General features: G+C 40.7%; 1 protein-coding gene across 6 annotated transcripts in view; it reads right to left on the reverse strand.

Annotated features, from left to right (window-relative positions):
• Nucleotides 1-18,796, reverse strand: part of LOC117403051 (putative Polycomb group protein ASXL2) — a 102,999-nt gene that overhangs the window by 21,787 nt on the left and 62,416 nt on the right. For 2 of the 6 annotated variants that reach the window (XM_059023723.1, XM_059023724.1), the window contains 3 exons: nt 13,900-13,946; nt 12,978-13,116; nt 1,026-1,144 (listed from right to left, as the gene is read on the reverse strand). In XM_059023723.1, the coding sequence (XP_058879706.1) occupies nt 1,026-1,144; nt 12,978-13,116; nt 13,900-13,946 (305 nt within the window). Of the gene's footprint in view, nt 1-1,025; nt 1,145-11,315; nt 11,532-12,170; nt 12,316-12,977; nt 13,117-13,899; nt 13,947-18,796 lie in introns of those variants that run through there. The other 4 variants (XM_059023721.1, XM_059023722.1, XM_059023725.1 and 1 more) reach the window with 3 other exon arrangements.

Genomic DNA, 18,796 nt, shown 5'->3' on the forward strand with positions numbered 1-18,796 from the left:
AAATTAAAAAAATAAAATAAAATAAAAAATATTTGTAGTGATGGCTTTCTGCATGAGGTATTATGTTATTAATTATAAGTTTTACATTATGTGTATGTGTGTGTCTTTTATAGTTAAGTTGTTTTTAATCACTATGTTTAAATTGTGTCTGACTGTGTTGTTTATAGTTGTTTTAATGTGCTTACCAATTCAGTTGCTTTAATATGCTTTTATATTACATTTTAATGCAGTATTGTCCAAGCTTAGAATTCTCACATTACACATAGCTGACCCTGAGATGGGGGGAAGGTGCATTAAAGGACTAAATGGATGCGCCCTGCTCAAAGTAGTATGTGGCGGGCCATAAGGTCAGAGAGCACCACCCCCTTTCCCACAGAGGAAGTATGTGGTAGGCTCGCTGTGTGAAATGAGAGACAGAGACTACCTCAGTTATTAGACAGAAACCAGTCGGGTTGAAGGGGAGTCAACAATTGTCTATAAAAGTATAAATATCAAACATTGTAAAGTCTTTTCATCTCTTTCGAAGTGACTCCATGGATATCTGTGCTTTCTGATACAAACATATGCACTAAGCTGTACTGAGGCCTCACAGTCCACAGTCAGTTTGAATATCATACTTATATGATTGTATTGGAGGTACAACTTTCTTGTAAAGTGTTTTTGAATCAAAAACCATTTGTCAGCTTAACTTTTTCACTACAGATTAACATCCCTTAATAGTTTTAATATCGTACCATAAATCAAGTTATGACAAGACTTACCTCACTGATTCTGACAGATAACCACGGCTTCATATGGTTTGTTAATAAAATGTACTGGTGCTAGCAGGCATACGCAAATACTAACTTAAACCTTTGTTCAAATAAATACATCCTAACAGGTGAAAAGATGATGGTACTAATTTTGCTGTTCTGTTAAATATGTTGAGAGGCAACTGAAACACAGGAAGTGAAATGGTTTTGCTGTGTCCTATTTAATGACAAAAATATGTGCAGACTGCAATTTGAAGCCAGTAAACCACCTACCTGTTTGAGTGCTTTCTTGCAGTGTTTCTGTGACGGGGAGATGACCTTATTCGCTGTAATGGAGGGCGACTGGCATCTGGACTGAGGTGATGGAGGCTGCGATTGGAGTTTGGAGGGCACTGTAAAACAATAGACCCAAAGAATTAAAACATGCTTGACAAAGGTTCAGCTCAAACCTTACCAACAGGTAATGAGCATATCAGAATATTGGCACCAGCTGTAGTCAGTACAGGCCAAAGTACAGCAACCATCTCAAGATAAAGACAGTAGACAAAGACAACTCCCCTTTGCCAAGTTAAAATTAATGATTGTCCATGTGAGGTACAACATCTCATTCACAACTGTTTGCAAGTTTTGACAAGCACATACAGTACTTTGTTTGTACTGAAGTTTTCTATGTGTAACAAACTGAACATTCACAATCATTTTTTGTTGACCCTTATCAGCTCATCGGTTAGCCCACTGTAAAACTGCAAAACTACTTCAGGCAGCCAACCACAGGTACTGTAGTTTATGTCTTTTTTCTTTTCTTTTATTTTTGTGTTAACACAGCATGTACTTTTTCTGCAAACACGAGACAAATTTCATATGGTAAAAGCTAATTAACAGGTGTGGTCTAGAAATATCCTTCACCATCAAAATCTGATGTTCAATCTCCCCTTCCCTTCTATTACTGTATTAAATGAAGTTATTACTTACATTCATTTGTAACATTATACTGAGATCTACAGGATTAAGGATTACAGACCCTTTTAATTCCCCAGTGGCTGAACAATTTTTATTCACAGTATTAGAATCATTCATTTCTTTCTTAAGCTGGGTCCACACCTGAGTGGTCAGTTGCGCAACTTAGTTGCATGCAACCGAGTCGCTTATATGTGGACATCCATGCAACCAGTTGTGAGCAGTTGCGCAACCAGTTGCTTGAAGTAGAGCCATGCTACCCTGGTAATTCATTTGTTTTGTTCAACAGATAAGCTGCATAAAGGGTGTTTTACGCATTGAAAAAATATGAATTGCGCATGATATTTAAATTTAATGAGTAACAAATATGCATGGCACACATTTTGCTGCACAGCTTGAGTTTGCTTGTTATCAAGCTTTTTGTACTTTCTTGGTTCCAGCATCTCAATGGTCAATTGTGAATCTACTGTGGTAGCTAGAGAATTCCGGGACAGGTAATTGTAGTGCCTGGGAATTGCCAGAAACACATGACCAATAAGTGCAGGATTTTGTGACTGGTGAATAAGCGACTGGATTTTTTATTTTTGGTTCTGGATTTCTCAGCGCCGTCTTAGCCCCCCTCAACCTATCTACCAATTCACCTATTATAGTAAATACTGTATATAAAATAAATACAATGGGGGTCATGTGTCAAGTATTTGCGACAGCATAGAGCTGAGTTCATGCTGACCTTAAAATTGCCCCGTATGTATCATGACACCTTTTGCAAGTTAAGGCCGTGTTAGCACTGCCAAATTTCAAATTGGTCTTATTTTGCTCAAATATAAAATCTGAAGACAGCTGATAGGAAAGAGCATTATGGCAGCAGTCATAATGTATTTCTTACGACAGAGTGCAGGCTCCTAACCTTCCTGAATAACCCAGGAAGAGAGGGAGAGTACTGAGAAGAAGGGAGAGAATATTTAGTGTCCGCCTTGCCTTTTTGATCTCCAAATGGGCAGCGCATTTACGCATTTAAATGTGGCAGTTTACGCCATGCCTCATTCATTTTGGGCCAATTAATACATTTGGGATGGGGTAGAGCGCTTCTCTACACTCCACCAATTTATCACTGCGTCGGTGATACATGACTGCCAATATGCTGTGTTTGGAGAGTCGGGATGCTTTATGTTCCTCTGGAATCTACCACACTCTCTCCCTCTTCCTCAGCTAAAAACCTTGGAGTCACCCTGGACCCCTGCCTCTCTTATTCCCAGCACATCTCCACTCTGGCACGCACTTGCAGATTCTTCCTGAGCAACATCCGAAGAATCCGACCCTTCCTCACCAACTATGCTACCCAGCTCCTGGTCCAGGCCCTGGTACTCTCCCGCCTAGACTACTGCAACTCCCTCCTGGCTGGCCTCCCTGCGTCCGCCACCCGTCCGCTCCAGCTCATCCAGAACTCTGCTGCTCGCCTGGTGTTCTCTCTACCTCGCTTCGCCCACGCTACTCCACTACTCCGCTCGCTCCACTGGCTCCCGATCACCGCTCGCATCCAGTTCAAGACTCTTGTACTAGCCTACAGATGCCTTGATCAGACTGCACCCAGCTACCTCCAGACCCTCATCTCTCCCTACACCCCCACTCGACCTCTCCGCTCCGCCTGCACTAGAAGACTGGCTCTACCTCCGCTACGCTCCCCTGCCTCCCGAGCCCGCTCCTTCTCCACCCTTGCTCCGCAGTGGTGGAACGACCTTCCTACAGATGTCAGGACTGCCCAGTCCCTGACCACATTCCGGCGCCTCCTTAAGACTCACCTCTTCAAACAGCACCTGTAGAACTCCTCTGTTGTATCCTGGGACACTATCACCCTTCATTTAAATATGCTTTATTTTGCTCTTATCTGCCCCCTATTTTACTGCATTTAATCCTGTACCTCAGAATATTGTAATCTCCCAAGTGTTTAATCTGTAGTATTTTGTACTTAATCATATCCTGATGTAACTATCACTACTTAATCATATCCTGATGTAACTTTCACTATTATCTGCTGTATTATTGAATTGTGGTTTGTCACACTTGAGAATTATTGTATTTCTTGTTCTTATTGTATGACTTATATTGTAACACTTGAATGTATTTGTATTTGCTTGCGATTGTAAGTCGCCCTGGATAAGGGCGTCTGCTAAGAAATAAATAATAATAATAATAATAATATTAAAATGTATTTATAAATATATGGTATGTGCATCGGCCCTTTTGTTAAGTATATATTATTATTTATTTCTTCGCAGATCCATTTACAGTGTTGGAATTTTTGTACAGTAGTTCAAAGTTTAGGAGGCTGTGTGGTCCAGTGGTTAAAGAAAAGGGCTTGTAACCAGGAGGTCCCCGGTTCAAACCCCACTTCAGCCACTGACTCATTGTGTGACCCTGAGCAAGTCGCTTAACCTCCTTGTGCTCCGTCTTTCGGGTGAGACGTATTTGTAAATGTCTCTGCAGCTGATGCATAGTTCACACACCCTAGTCTCTGTAAGTCGCTGTGACAGGCTGGCTGCAGGGAGGAACTCAGACCAGAGAGAGAAACACACACAGACGGTGGTGATGAGAAGCTGAGTGCAAATGGTAGCACTCAGCGTTTATTAACAAAATAAAAGGTTTAAACAGAACACAAAAAACAGGACACGGCACTTGAGGCAAAAATAAATAGACGAACAAAAACAGTAAACAGACAGACAAATGGTGAGTGAAGCAAAACAAACCTCTCTCTCTCTCTCTCTCTCTCTCTCTCTCTCTCTCTCTCTCTCTCTCTCTCTCTCTCTCTCTCTCTCTCTCTCTCTCTCTCTCTCTCTCTCTCTCTCTCTCTCTCTCTCTCTCTCTCTCTCTCTCTCTCTCTCTCTCTCTCTCTCTCTCTCTCTCTCTCTCTCTCTCTCTCTCCACTCACGAACACCCAACCCCGAGTGAGTCAAACGTGCATCTATATATACTGTTGTGCTGGGATTCAATTACTAATTAATTATTCACTTGAATCCCAGCACGTGAATTAATTATGTGCAACCTCGTGCTCGCATATTAATTACTTTAAATGCACGTGCAGTGATGTGCAATCCCGTGCCTAAATACAATTATACATTTTAAATACTCGTGTTACACAGACCCGTTTATATCCCGTGTACCAATGACTATACACCAACATTTAACACACCACACGCAACATATAACCCACACATGCACACAGGGGCGGGGTACATTGCCACAGTCGCCTTGGATAAAGGCGTCTGCTAAATAAACTAATAATAATAATAAAGTAAAATTACAGTTAAAATGTAAGGTTGGATTGTCTCTGGTGCATGTGCATGGAGTAGGATGCGTGTATAAACTGCTCCGCAAAAATATTTAATTTAATCTATTAACAACTCAGTTTTAACAAAACTGTACCATGACTTTCAGACTAACTGACATTCAGTGTACAGCCTTGTGTTACCTGAAGCATGTCCAAGAACAGAGGCAAACGTAATGTAACAGAATCGACCGCCGATTTGGACAGGGCCTTGTCGGTGGCTGACAACATGGCGGCCGTGGATGACGAGTCGGCTCCAGTCTCGATCAGGAAGCTGCTTACCAGCATTCGAGCCGAGGTGTCAGCGCTCCGGTCCGAGTTCCTTGCGGAACTCCGATCTTCAGTATCTGCATTGCAAGCCACAGTTTCAACTCAAGGACATAAGCTTACGGATATAGAGCATTCCTTAACAGATGTTGGGGATCGGCTTGCGTCTGTTGAGGTATTATGTTTTTCCCTGGCGGCTGATAATACTAAAATGAAGCTGAAACTGGATGATCTTGAAAACCACTCACGCAGGCAGAACGTCAGGGTGATTGGAATACAGGAGGGAGCTGAAGGATCCAGGCCAACTACATTCATGGCTAATTTTTTTACAGAGGTGCATGGGGAGGGGAGCTTTGATAATCCACCGGTGATTGATCGAGCGCACCGTTCCTTGGCCCCCGAAACCGCGGCAGGACGATCCACCATGGCTGCATCGTTATCAAATTAAGGAGCAGATCCTTAGGGCAGCTTTATTTCCAGGGGCCCAGGGTTTTTTTGTTCCCCGATCTTAGTGCTGAGCTGGCACGGCATCGGTTTGCCTTTCATAAAGTTAAATCCCAGTTGTGTGCTGCTGAAATTAAGTATGGCATGTTGCACAATGCCCGTGTTCGAGTTATATTCAATGGAGCTGGCCGAGTGTTTGAATCGCAACAAGACGCTGTGGTTACATTCAATGGAGCTGGCCGAGTGTTTGAATTGCCACAAGACGCTGAGGTTACATTCAATGGAGCTGGCCGAGTGTCTGAATCGCCACAAGACGATGAGGTTACATTCAATGGAGCTGGCTGAGTGTTTGAATCGCCACAAGACGCTGCCACTTTTTACACAGAGCAGGTTCTTCCCTCCTTGGACACCAGTACAACCAGCTGAACGGTCCATCGTCGACTGCTCTGAGGGTATGTGACCATATTGCAGTTGACAAGTACACCTAAGGTTTGTAACATGACAGGTGTATACAGAGTAGGAACTCTGCAGCTAAAATGTCATGTCATGTGGGGGGCAGGGGGTTGCTTTTTTTCTTTTTCTTTTCTTTAGGGCTTCTTATCTTTTTTTTGTTGAGTCACATAAAACTGTATAGTCAGTGGTGGAGGATGATGCTTTGCCTTTATTCTGGTGTGATCTGTGTAGTGCTCGCTAGTTGTATATTTTCTCTACATTCCTTCTATTACGAGGGCACACACGAGTAGTGGGGCCTGCAAAGCAGGTTGTAATATAAACTTTGTAAGCTGAAATGTCAGGGGACTTAATCATCCAGTGAAGCATAATAAAGTTCTGTCTCATCGCCACCAACTCAAGGTGAACACTGCATTCCTCTAAGAGACCCATCTGCGCACATCTGACCGATCCAAATGGTTGTTATGTCTGGCCAGGTAAACTCTTCAGTACCCCACTGTTACTTGCTAATGTATACGCCCCTAACTGGGATGACTGTCAACTTCCTAACTTCCAGTCTTAAACTCTTAAATCACAACAAATAACAACAATTAAAAAGAAACAGCAATACACAGCTATGTACTTTAAAAAAGAAAGATAGAAGAACTATAATTGTAAATGAGAATGTTTTTATTGTGGCATTTGAAAGTTGTAAAATACAAATCATTGTATTTTTGGCTACTGTAAAACTTCACAATTGTAATGAATAAATCAATGTTCTTAAATAATAATAATAAAGAAAATGTAAGGTTGTAGTTAATGCATAGTTAGCATTAAAGTATGTACAGTAGTTATTGAAAATACTCATGGCTTCAAGGTAATGTTGTATTTCACTCACCCATACATACATTTTAATCTTACTGTCTATAAACTAAAACTCTTAGGGCTGTATTCTGATCACAGCGCAAATGCGAGTGCAAGCGTGAAAGGCACTTGCCCCCGATTCTGTGGCGCATAAATGGAGCGAAGACTTAAAAAAAAATACTGCACTGAAATGGTATTCTGAAGACATGTCTTGCCCCGTTATAGAGCGCCTGCCCCATCATTAACTTATTCACAGAAGTGATTCTGATGAGAGTGCAATGAGGTCCCAAATAGACAAGTGAGCTCTGTGCTAAGACCCGCTGAAACCAGGTTTATTTAGTGGTGCAATCAGGAACTTTAACAATTGAACACACTATAAAAAGAAAAGTAGTCCTAAGTAGCAACTGCGTGCGCTTGGACTGACGTAGAAAGAGGAAATCAAAGAAAGAAAAGCAAAAGAAAAAAAAAGAACAAAACGTAAGAAACTAACAATATTATTCGTAAATTAATAATAAACAAATATATGAATTAATAGCTATTTTGCAGATAAAATGGAGTACTACATTTATTTTCACAAGGACTATAGCAATTTATTTTCATGGCAATTATTACAAGTGAAAACATTTACGTACAGTATATGGAGAGCAGCATAATAGGAGCGCCACTTCTGTATCTGTGTGTGTGTCTGGCCTTTCTTTCCCTGGTTGTTGCTAGTGCTGTGTGTGTGTGCGTGTATCAAGTGCAACTTTAAACTATGTTTAATCACTGTTCCAAATCAATCTGCCCAAAAATACATATTCAGCATTCGTGTATTTTACCTTGCGCCTGCTTGTTGAAAGAAAGTCTCTGTTCTTGTAGTGCACACGCCCTCTGAATGTTGTCTGTCAATGTAAAATATTCAGATTCCTCGCTGTCCTATCCATTTATTTAAATTTAGTATAGCAAATAAAGATAAAAAAATAATAATAATCGAAAAAGTGTTTGCTGTCTCAGCAACTTTATTTAAGCATATCACAGTAACAACACAGGCACGTTGCATCTCTTCTGAAGCAGGAGAAGGAGGCTTTGACTTAATGAACACTCACTGTGAACAAGGAACTGAACAAACAGCACGATCAGGATTAACACATACTGCAGATAACTAGATTATTTTTAATTACTAAAACTTTTTATTTTATTTAATTTACTAATAAAAGTTAGGTTAGACCTAACGGTACCTTAAATACTGAAATGTACACAAATGCATGAACATGCACTCAAATGCAAAATAAAAAAATAATAAGTTAGCTGTACTTTTATTCTTTACATGATCTTTTCACAAACGGGGGCGGGGGTGGGCGGTTAGGCTCCGGGAAATATTCCATGAGAATTTAAGCCCTGGTTATATTGAAACTCTAGTACATTACAAGTTCAAAGGGAACGTGAGAAAATGAATCAGCTGCTGCTACTGGTAGACAGATCAGGGAGGGTATTAAGTACTTTACACTTTACATGTAGTAATGTCAATGCCATGAAATAATGTACCCTGTATAATTATTATAAATAATAAATGATTGCCCTGTGTGCCTCTACCTCTTCTATTAATATAGCAATCTCCTGTGTCATGAAGCGTGGTTTACGTATTCTCTCGGCGAGTGACCTACTACTTGCTGTTCTGACTTGCCCTGTTTTTCTTGCTCTGTGCTACTGCCGCTCAACATGATTAGGGCAGCAGTGTGGAGTAGTGGTTAGGGCTCTGGACTCTTGACCGGAGGGTCGTGGGTTCAATCCCCAGTGCTGCTGTACCCTTGAGCAAGGTACTTTACCTAGATTGTTCCAGTAAAAACCCAACTGCATAAATGGGTAATTGTATGTAAAAATAATGTGATATCTTGTAAGTCGCCCTGGATAAGGGCGTCTGCTAAGAAATAAATAATAATAATAATGATCGCCACTTCTACATTCAAAACGGAGCCTTGCGGTGATGCAGGCGCATTCTGTCTCTTAAAAGGATTATTGCATGCCCCTGATTGAATAACAAATTCCCCAATCTACTCAACATTGATTGGCTGGGCGCTGTCAATGCACCACTAAACGCGCTTGCGCTGGGTTTTTAATCACAGTTCAGAATCACAGTTTTGGAGAAGCCACGCCCTGCGGGGCAGACGCGATTGACTTTAACCACTGCGTTTGCGATTGCCCTCATTTCATCAGAACAGAGCCCATAGTGTCTAAATTGCAGAGTAAATTACTCAATGACCCAAAACCTTATGTTTTGAATATCTTGACAAGACATTTACCATGCATCAACTCAATGAAACTACTGAACTGTACCTTCACAGAGTAAGTGCTTGCCAGGACTGCTGTTCAGGGAATTCTACGATAATTATACTGAGATCAAGCTCACTAAAGCAAAGACACATTTCTGCCACAAAGTGCTGTGACATTAAGAACAAACATTAAACTCTCTCAACTATGAAACATATCCTTTAACACAAGGATTAAACAAGTTCTGGAAAATAAATACAAAACTGTTTGGTTCTTGCCACTTCATATTATGAACTGTATGAGGTAAATATTCAGGGTGATACAAGAATGGTATAGTGTATTTTTATCTGAACAGTGCAGTGGTAAAAAAGGAAAAAGCACAAACTATCAGCATATGATTATAAAATGGCAATTGTAAAGCAAATGCACACTGCCATATCTTCTCATAACAAACAAAAAAATCGACATCAGAAGAAAACAACTATATTTTTGTTGGTTCAAATTTCATATTTTTATAATGTGATATTTAAAAGACTTGGTATTACCAAGAGATAGACTGAATTATAGTGACTGAGTTCCTTCCTGTGTCTCACTACCATTACGCACTGGACTTACATGCGCACAAAATGCCAGCTGCAGTAAAGTACACCACGGCCTAAAAATAGTTACATATCAGTAGCAATCCCTATTGGTCTTGTAAGTAGGCCTGGCTCAGTAATGTGGAAATATCAATGCTGTTGAGCTATCTGTTATTACAGCATCAGCAAAATCAGGCTTCCTGTGTCAAATAAAACAAAAATATTCTGAACATACACAAGGACACCCAAATACAGTTGTTCCATTAAACGTAAATGAAGTGCAGAATAATAGCAGTGAAAATGTTTTACATCGGGACTTCTGAGTCCACTTAAATTGCAGTATTACTGAATTGCAAATTCAGTTCAGCTGAAACACACTCAAATCTCAAATTGCTACAACAGCATCTGACAGGCAGATATATTATATGCAGCTATAAACTTGTTTTAAGCATGGGGGTGGGCACCTGCAGAAAAAAAGCATATGATTAATTTAAAATATGTATACAGTATATCCCACTGAAGGTTCCCTCAAAAGAGTTGATTTTAAATCTGTTGCAAATTGGATCTATTCCCGAAAAAGTCCAATATTAATTTTTAATAACTTATGGTATATAATGTTAATATCAAGTTTCATGATACTTCAAATATATGCAAAAATGTGTGAAGTTTCACATACTTACAACCTCTTCCACTATGTCCCCTTTGTTGTGGATTACTTGATTTAACTAATCCTCAAAACACATACAAAGTTCACAAAAACTGAACAGAGTCCACAGTCCTTAAAACAGACCTGAATGTTTTGTGCATTGGGCCCATAGCAACATGCTTAGTTTCTGTCACTTCATTTGCAGGCATATCACAATACACACAGTACATTTCATGATTAAAATGTCCAAAAAGATGATGGCGATTGACTAGTCATTAGGTTTCACCTGCTCTTTTAACAACCAGACTACAAAGCACCCATTAAAAACACTACATAGTATTAATCTCACTGTCCAGCACCAAAAAGCTAAATATCAATATCATAATGTTCTACTTCCTAACCTTGAGTTTTCAGAGTATCGCAATATTTCCAATGGTTATCAAATACTAACACTCAGCACGACAGTATCTCAATTCACACAGAAAGTGAAACTTCAGTAGATGATGTGGCAGTTTCAAAATGTCAACTGGGGGACCCCCTTACTGGAACAAACCGAATATCCAGTGCACTCGAAGTCACATATAAACTAACCACATGCATAACAAAATGCATACCCACTGCAAAAGTGTCAATTTATTTACAAGGATTTTAACATCCTGTACAAACCCATCTAAGATTTTTTGCAGCTGTTATTTAGTCTTTCTTACGATATTCTGAACTGGTTACACCATGTCATCCCCGCCCCCCCCCCTCCTTTTTTTTTAAAAAAAGAAAGGAAACCATTTTGAACAACCTCTAATGCAACTTACATCCCAGCTGATCTTGAAGCTGTTGTCTGTTGAGCATTTTTCGGTCTTAGTTTCACTGCTCAAAAGGCAGACTTTTCTAATTATTGTATCGTCTTGCTTGCAATTGGCTTATCTAAATAAAACCAGTGGAGTACCTGGTGCTTTGAGGTAAAGTTAATATTTTCTTTAACGGCTCTTTACATTTGTGCTTATAAGGAAGTGGTCACAGATGTTATCTGAAAGATTCTTCCGGTTTCACTGTGCATACGAAAAAGAAATTACATCACGAACTGCAACCTTGCTAAAATACACAATGTTAGATTTCCACAATAACTCTTCTTGGTATTCATTGATTTATTTGTATTCATTTTTAACAAGTTAATGACGTCCATCTGACTGCAATATGGTCTTATGCCTCTTTGTTATCCAGAGAGCCGGTACAACACTTCAACTGGGGATTCTTTACATTGCCTTGCCAATGTACTTCAACCTGCCTTACAGTGAGAGTGGCTCTAATTGATGGCTTCCTTAACTGTCTGCAGTGGAGATTTTGTGGATGTGTGCTGACACAATAAATAGGTTAGAGCAAAATACAAAGAGCCATGAGATCTTGTGTTTGAATCACAGCAACAGAGAACTCACTGTAGGTTGTATTCAATTGTTCTGAACAGCATACTATCTAAATACAGCCATTGTTTAGTTTATTTGAATAGACCCCTTGTAGGTATTTTACATACAGACAAAAGTGCACTGAGAAGACTTGCATGCACTGTTCAAGATGTTGGTGTTCATAACTCTACTATACTGGGCCATATTTCAATGACTGGAAGGGTTACAGATCGTAGTGTAGTGTTTAGAACAAAACACATTACTTACCATTGTTGTACAGTCTTGATATATCTTCGCGATTTCTTGATATTTTTATACACATTACTAATTATATTTTGGACCATAAATCAGCAGGGGAATTAAATCGACGAGAGTGCAGCAGAAATTTTCACTGTGCATTGAATCAGCCAGTGAAAATGGTTAGGTGTCAAAGCATCCAATGTTTCTATCCCAATAAATATCCATAGTACCTGTTCAAACAGAAACATGTAATCAGCTCTTCTCAACTAGGTTCGCTTTAATGTGGATACAAGCAACAGATGATAGCGGTTACATGCCAGTGTGCTCTAAGGTTGTACGCTCCACCTTCACAGGCCTTGGTTCCATCCTGATAGGAAATTAATCTGGGAAATAGCAGGGTTTGACTGGAGAGTTTGGTCATTAAGTTATTATCATATCTAAATATATTCCAAGCTACACAAAGAATAGTCCAGAAGAAGGTATCACGAAAGCAGGTACAACTTGTAGCAGCTGCTTGTATTATTTTGCACTGTATTATGTGTACGGATTTCAATAGCAATGATGAAGAGAGGTTTCGTGCATACCCATTGCAAACCTGTGACAATCTAGAAACTAAATATACCAAAATACAGCCCCCTCCCCCTCCAGATAAACCTGCAGCAGAGACTGTAATATAATACTTCCCAGCCAAAGGCAATGCAGACATGTACAGTAGGCAGACATCTTGGGTCTTGCAAGTTTTAAGTGTTTTTTTGAGCAGTTTAAAAACCCATGTAATGAAGTCACCTTATTTTAGGCAATATCAATAGCCAGGAGAACTACTGTAGCATTTACCTTTCCGTTTCCACTTGCTCTTCTTCATGTCTTTGTTGCTGTTATTGTTGTTCTCGGTGCTCTGTGAATCTGAAAGATTGTCGCTGCTATCTTCGGAGCCCTCCTCTGACAAATTCTTTGCGCTGTCTGATATGTCCTTCTGCCAAATAAGGAAAACAGCCCACATTACTCATGCAGGAAATAAAATATATTGTATATCTCAGGGGTTCTTTTCCTTCTAAAATAAAAAGCAGGAACTTGTAATTGTTTTCAGAAATTGCTTAGTTACAGTATGTTACTGTGCAAAGGACAGTGTAATCTGCCAGACCTATTCTGGTCATGGCCCACACTAATTTTGACCCAATGTTCTGTCAGATATATTTATCCGGTTGTCAACAAAACCCTTGATTCTTGTCATACATTCCTCTCCTACTTTAACCAAAATCTAATAAATAGCCCCAGGTAAAGAGCCTATTGTTTCAGGTATGTTTTGTACTTCATGTAGTATACAGTATTACAGCTGGAGAATGGAAAACGTTAGTTTATTATTATAACTCTGGTTCCCTGAAATAGAAATGTAACCATTACCGAATGGGTATTTACATCCTAAAGACCCAAATCTTTAATATTGTATACTAAAGCTGCTCTTTGAGGGATGAAAAGGACTGCGCTCACAGATCTCAGCATCATTTTTACTTCAATCCTGCTTCAATCATGGACGCAGCGACCTTGAAGGTTAATGGTTACATTTCTATTTCAGGGAAGCAGGGTTATGAGGGGAGGGAAGCCTGGTTAGAATGGACTAACAGCCTTCACAATGGTGATGCTAAAAAACTGTCACCAAAACGGCATCAAGATGCTGGGGTTGAAGTTGCAAGCAACAACAACCGAAGCGAGTATCTCAGTCCTGCCTAGTGCTGCTGATCTCAGCAGCTGCTCTTACTGCATGTGTGCTGAGCACCACGTTACAGACAGGCCTGCGCGTGGTATCTGTAGAAACAGAAAAAACACAAAGAGAAAAGACTTTTGCAACAAATAACAGTAATTAAACAATTACATAAACAACATCAAACATCTTGTATAGTGCTAAAAAGCAATAACAAGAAATAAAATAAGATCCAGCTGGGGCTATGCAGCCTAGGGGGAGAGCACAAAGTATAGAAACCACTGACAGAAACACATTTTTTATTTGGGGTTGAAGGTGGGGTCCCCACTATAGATTCAGAAGATAATATTCTAAAGGGAGTTGCCACCAACATGACATGCAAACAGAACCACCAACACTTAAGCAGGGTTGCTGCAACTAAAAACTCCCTTTAGAGAATATTATTGTGGTTGATCTAATCAGGCAGTAAAATGGATGCTCAGTTTACTGGCATTGTGTTATCACTGTACTTATCTACATGGATGTGGATACAGCTGCTTATGCTTGTGCATTAGCATGCTACACGTTAAGATTAAAACACAGGATTGCTAAAGCGTCCTTGGAAGGCATACTATAGTTTTAAACAGATAGTATTGTAAAATATATTTGGCTAACATCACCCAGATCAAGGCCTACTGTCACACTTTCATAGTTTATTAGTTTAAATCCAGAATGTTATTATTAAGCTAGATAAAGCAAATCAAACAAGGTTACATGTAAAAACAAAACAAATAATAATAAAAAAACACATTCTTGTGTGTCTATTATTCAACTGTGAGAGAAACAGAATATCTTCCATCGCTTTATCTTGTAAAGCAGTACAATGTGGGTGGTTTAAAGACAAATTTCACCCACACACTTCACTGCTGACAATGTTCTAATTCAAAACTTCAGCCAAAATAAACATCTGGGATCTGGGACAAATGTGGATGCCAATCGAGCTAGGCTGGCACTTAGGTTGACATGACAAAGATTCAAAGTAGAGGAAGTCGGTTGTGTGACAAGCATGATAGTGAGAGCCAGATAGTCAGTTCAGAGAATTCTACTGAATAATGTGTACTGTGGGGAAACAGTGTAGGACATAAACCTGTTTTGTGAATGTAAATCACTTTTTTTGCAGTGTTAAAATCAATATTACAACACAGAACATCAAAACGCTAGTAAATTCAATGGCGATCTATATGCTGTCATTGGACAGTCAGTAAAATGTATATAGAGCACTGAATATTGGCATCACTTAGCCTGTAAATTTAATGGAAATCTGTGGCAAAGTGCCCGCCCCTGTGTGTATTTTGTGTGTTATGTGTTGTATGTATGGTGCGTATGTTAATGTTGGTGTATAGATTGGTACACGGGATATAAACGGGTCTGTGTTTCACGTGTATTTAAAAAGTGTAGATTTGTATTTAGGCACGAGGAGGGCACAAATCACTTCACGTGCTGGTTAAATGTAATATGTGAGCACGGGGTTGCACAGAATTAATTCACGTGCTGGGATTCAAGTGAATAATTAATTAGTAATTGAATCCCAGCACAACAGTATAAATAGGCACATTTTTAGTCACTCGTGGTTGGGTGTTCAGAGAGTGGAGAACGGGAGAGAGAGAGGAGAGTTAAATCAGTAAAATCGTAAACGTAAAGTGTTTGTTCTCACCGTGTTTGTTTGTCTCTCCGTGCACCGTTTGTTTAGTGTTAGTCCGTTTTGTCTGTCTGTTTATTTTGGCTATAGTGCCGTGTCCTGTTTTGTATTCCGCTGTTTTCAAACCTTTTATTTGTTAATAAACGCTGAGTGCAGCCATTGCACTCAGCTCATCATCACCACCGTCTCTGTCTGTGTTTGAATTCCTTTCTGGTCTGACGCAACCCACTCTGGCCGTCTTTGTGACAAAATCTCAATAAGATCAATAAAGAACTCTGCAATGGCTATGTCTGTAAAATCAATAAAGAGATGTCAGAGATAGCAGGGGTGTCAGGGCTAGCACAGGAGGTTGTGTGGTCCAGTGGTTAAAGAAAAGGGCTTGTAACCAGGTCCCCGGTTCAAATCCCACCTTAGGCACTGACTCGTGTGACTTTGAGCAAGTTACTTAACCTCCTTGTGCTCTGTCTTTCGGGTGAGACATAATTGTAAGTGACTCTGCAGCTGATGCATAGTTCACACACTCTAGTCTCTGTAAGTTGCCTTGGATAAAGGTGTCTGCTAAATAAACAAATAATAATATTAAACAAAATCGAAAGTACAGTTGTACTTTTATTATTGAGTAACTTTTTCTCTTTTGTTTAACACATCTTGTGTATTTCATTGCATTCTGAACACAGTACATATTTGCAGGTTGAAAAGAGCAACCACAAAAGCATCTAAAACCATATGCTACTGAAAACCAAGTTGGCGTACAGTATCTCAAGAAGAAATACAAGCCTGAACACCCTTCATTACTCTGGAAATTGATATTGATTTTTAATTAAGTTGACAATTATTTATAGTAGAATCATTTACATTGAATTGAATCAGTATAATATGCATGACTATGCTGTGTTGAGAATTTCAAACATGATTCATCTTTGCCATTGCATTTAACAGTCAGTAAATAAATCATTTCCATTAACCAAAATTACTGCAGCACTGGGTGTCGTGGTTCAACAAACCATGGTTAACTCTGTCGCAAAGTAATGTACTGGTTTACATTGAACACACATGGTGAAAATGATGGCAGTTCCCTAAAGTTTGTGTGGCTGCATTACATTGGTATGTTCTGGTACCCTTGAGGTTCAGACTACACTAAGACTTTACAACTTCAAAGAACCTGGTACTCTCCCCAATGCAGCACACCTTCTGACAGGAAGATGATGATTTCCTGATCCAGACAGCGAATGCATGAGATCAAGGGGACATCTCCAGAGGCCTGTGTACTCCTGTAACTCTAGCTGGAATCATTGTGGACAACTTCAGGAAAGACATTACGTATTACCATTATAGCACCCATTATAGCATATGCAAGCAGTCAACAATAGCATTGGAGGACTGTCGAAAAATAATTGAATGGATACCTATGCAGAGCTGGAGTTTTACACTGTATACATGGTATGAACGCAAGTGATATATTGTACAAAATAATGCTGCTAAAGAAAGTGGAAGGCTAATGTACAGTGACAAGCCCTATGAACTATTTTCTCCTCCTCTAATTAACAGTTGATGAAACTTCCTGTCAAATGCTGCAAGTCGAGTGATACGTAACTCACTGATATCCTCTTTTTCTTTCTCGCTACAGTAGCCCTTTTAACACATGTAATACCTTTTATCTCTGTTACGGGGTACACCACGCCTCTGTGTTTATATGTATTATTGTGTATTTGTGTCGTGTTATTGTTATTTAAAAGTATCAGTGATTGGTCTGCACGGGTGTTTTCCTTCCCTGACAAATCACTTCACGTGCAGACTGTGCCTGACTGAATGACTTAACAAGCAATCAAGCCCAGGCACAGCTGCATAAAAGAGGCATGGATTGCTCATTTGGGGTTGGGGGTTCAGAGGTGGAACAAGAGAGACAATAAGATCTATAAAAATAAAACAATTGCTACTCATGCTGTTTTAAAGCCAGCACAATACTTGTTTGTTCAGTGTCTGTTTTGGCCGTTTTGTTTTCAGAAGTGTTTTGTTTTCAGAAGTGTTTTGTTTGTTTAAATTTTTGATTTAATAATAAATCTGCGCATCAGTGCTTTACCTTGCGGTACTGTTGTCTGTCTCTTCCCGGTCTGTTTTTTTTTTGGAGAATGGAGGACTGGTACTATTGTAAGTACTGCGGGAAGGAGAACCACCACCACAGGAAGGACTGCCCAGAAGTCCAAGATTGGTGTGGACTATGTGAGCATTTTGGCCATTTATGGCAGAAGTGCCCGCAGCCCGATGGGTTCTCCTGGGAGCTGGTGGAGGAGGTCCCGGTTCGGGATGAGAGTTAAGTGCGACCTGCCAAGAGGAAGGAAGGAGTGGCCGTCCTTGGAAGAAGGCAAAGAAGCCGGTACAAGCTCCAGCACCCCTGACGGGTAAGACTGAGCGTCCACTGCCCACAAGGGAACTGATGGACCCTGGGGATGCCAAGCCTGCAACACCTAAGGCTGCCAAGCCTGCAATGCCTGGGGATGCCAAACCTGCAACGCCTGGGGATGCCAAGCCTGCAACGCCTAAGGATGCCAAGTCTGCACAGCCTGGGGATGCCAAGCCAAAAACGTCAGGGCTGCCAAGCCTGCAGTGCCTGGGGTTGCCTGTCCCGCACAGCCCAGGGATGCCTGCTCGTCACCGCCCGGGTATGCCTGCTCGTCACTGCCTGGGTATGCCTGCTCATCACCGCCAGGGAATGTCTGCTCGTCACCGCCCGGAGATGCCTGCTCATCACCGCCAGGGAATGCCTGCTCGTCACCGCCCGGAGATGCCTGCTCATCACTGCCCGGGGATGCCTGTTCGTCACCACCCGAGGATGCCTGCTCGTCACCACCCGAGGATGCCTGCTCATCACCGCCCAGGGATGCTTGCTCGTCACCGCCCAGGGATGCCTGTTTGTCACAACCTGGTGGTCTTTCACAGCTGTGGCCGCTGTCACTGCCGGAGTGTCCTGCGCTGCTGTCAGCATTTCTGCTGCCAGCACCATCATTGCCGGAGTACACGGTGCCACCGCCACTGCCGGAGACTGGCTCCTCAGCTGGAGGAGCCAGTCTTGCTGCTGTCAGCATTTCCGCTGACAGCACTGCCGCTGACAGTGTTTCCACTGCCAGTGTTTTGCATAGGGGAGGGATGGACATTCACTTCCTGATAGTTTTTTTTTTCATGTGATGTCACTGAGAGGGGCATTTAATGTCTAAAGGGCGGAGACAGTTTACAGCAGCCCAGCAGAGACAAAAGCAGAAACAAAACACAAGAACTTGT

This window comes from Acipenser ruthenus, chromosome 5 (genome assembly GCF_902713425.1).
Source record: "Acipenser ruthenus chromosome 5, fAciRut3.2 maternal haplotype, whole genome shotgun sequence".
Classification (NCBI taxonomy): domain Eukaryota; kingdom Metazoa; phylum Chordata; class Actinopteri; order Acipenseriformes; family Acipenseridae; genus Acipenser; species Acipenser ruthenus.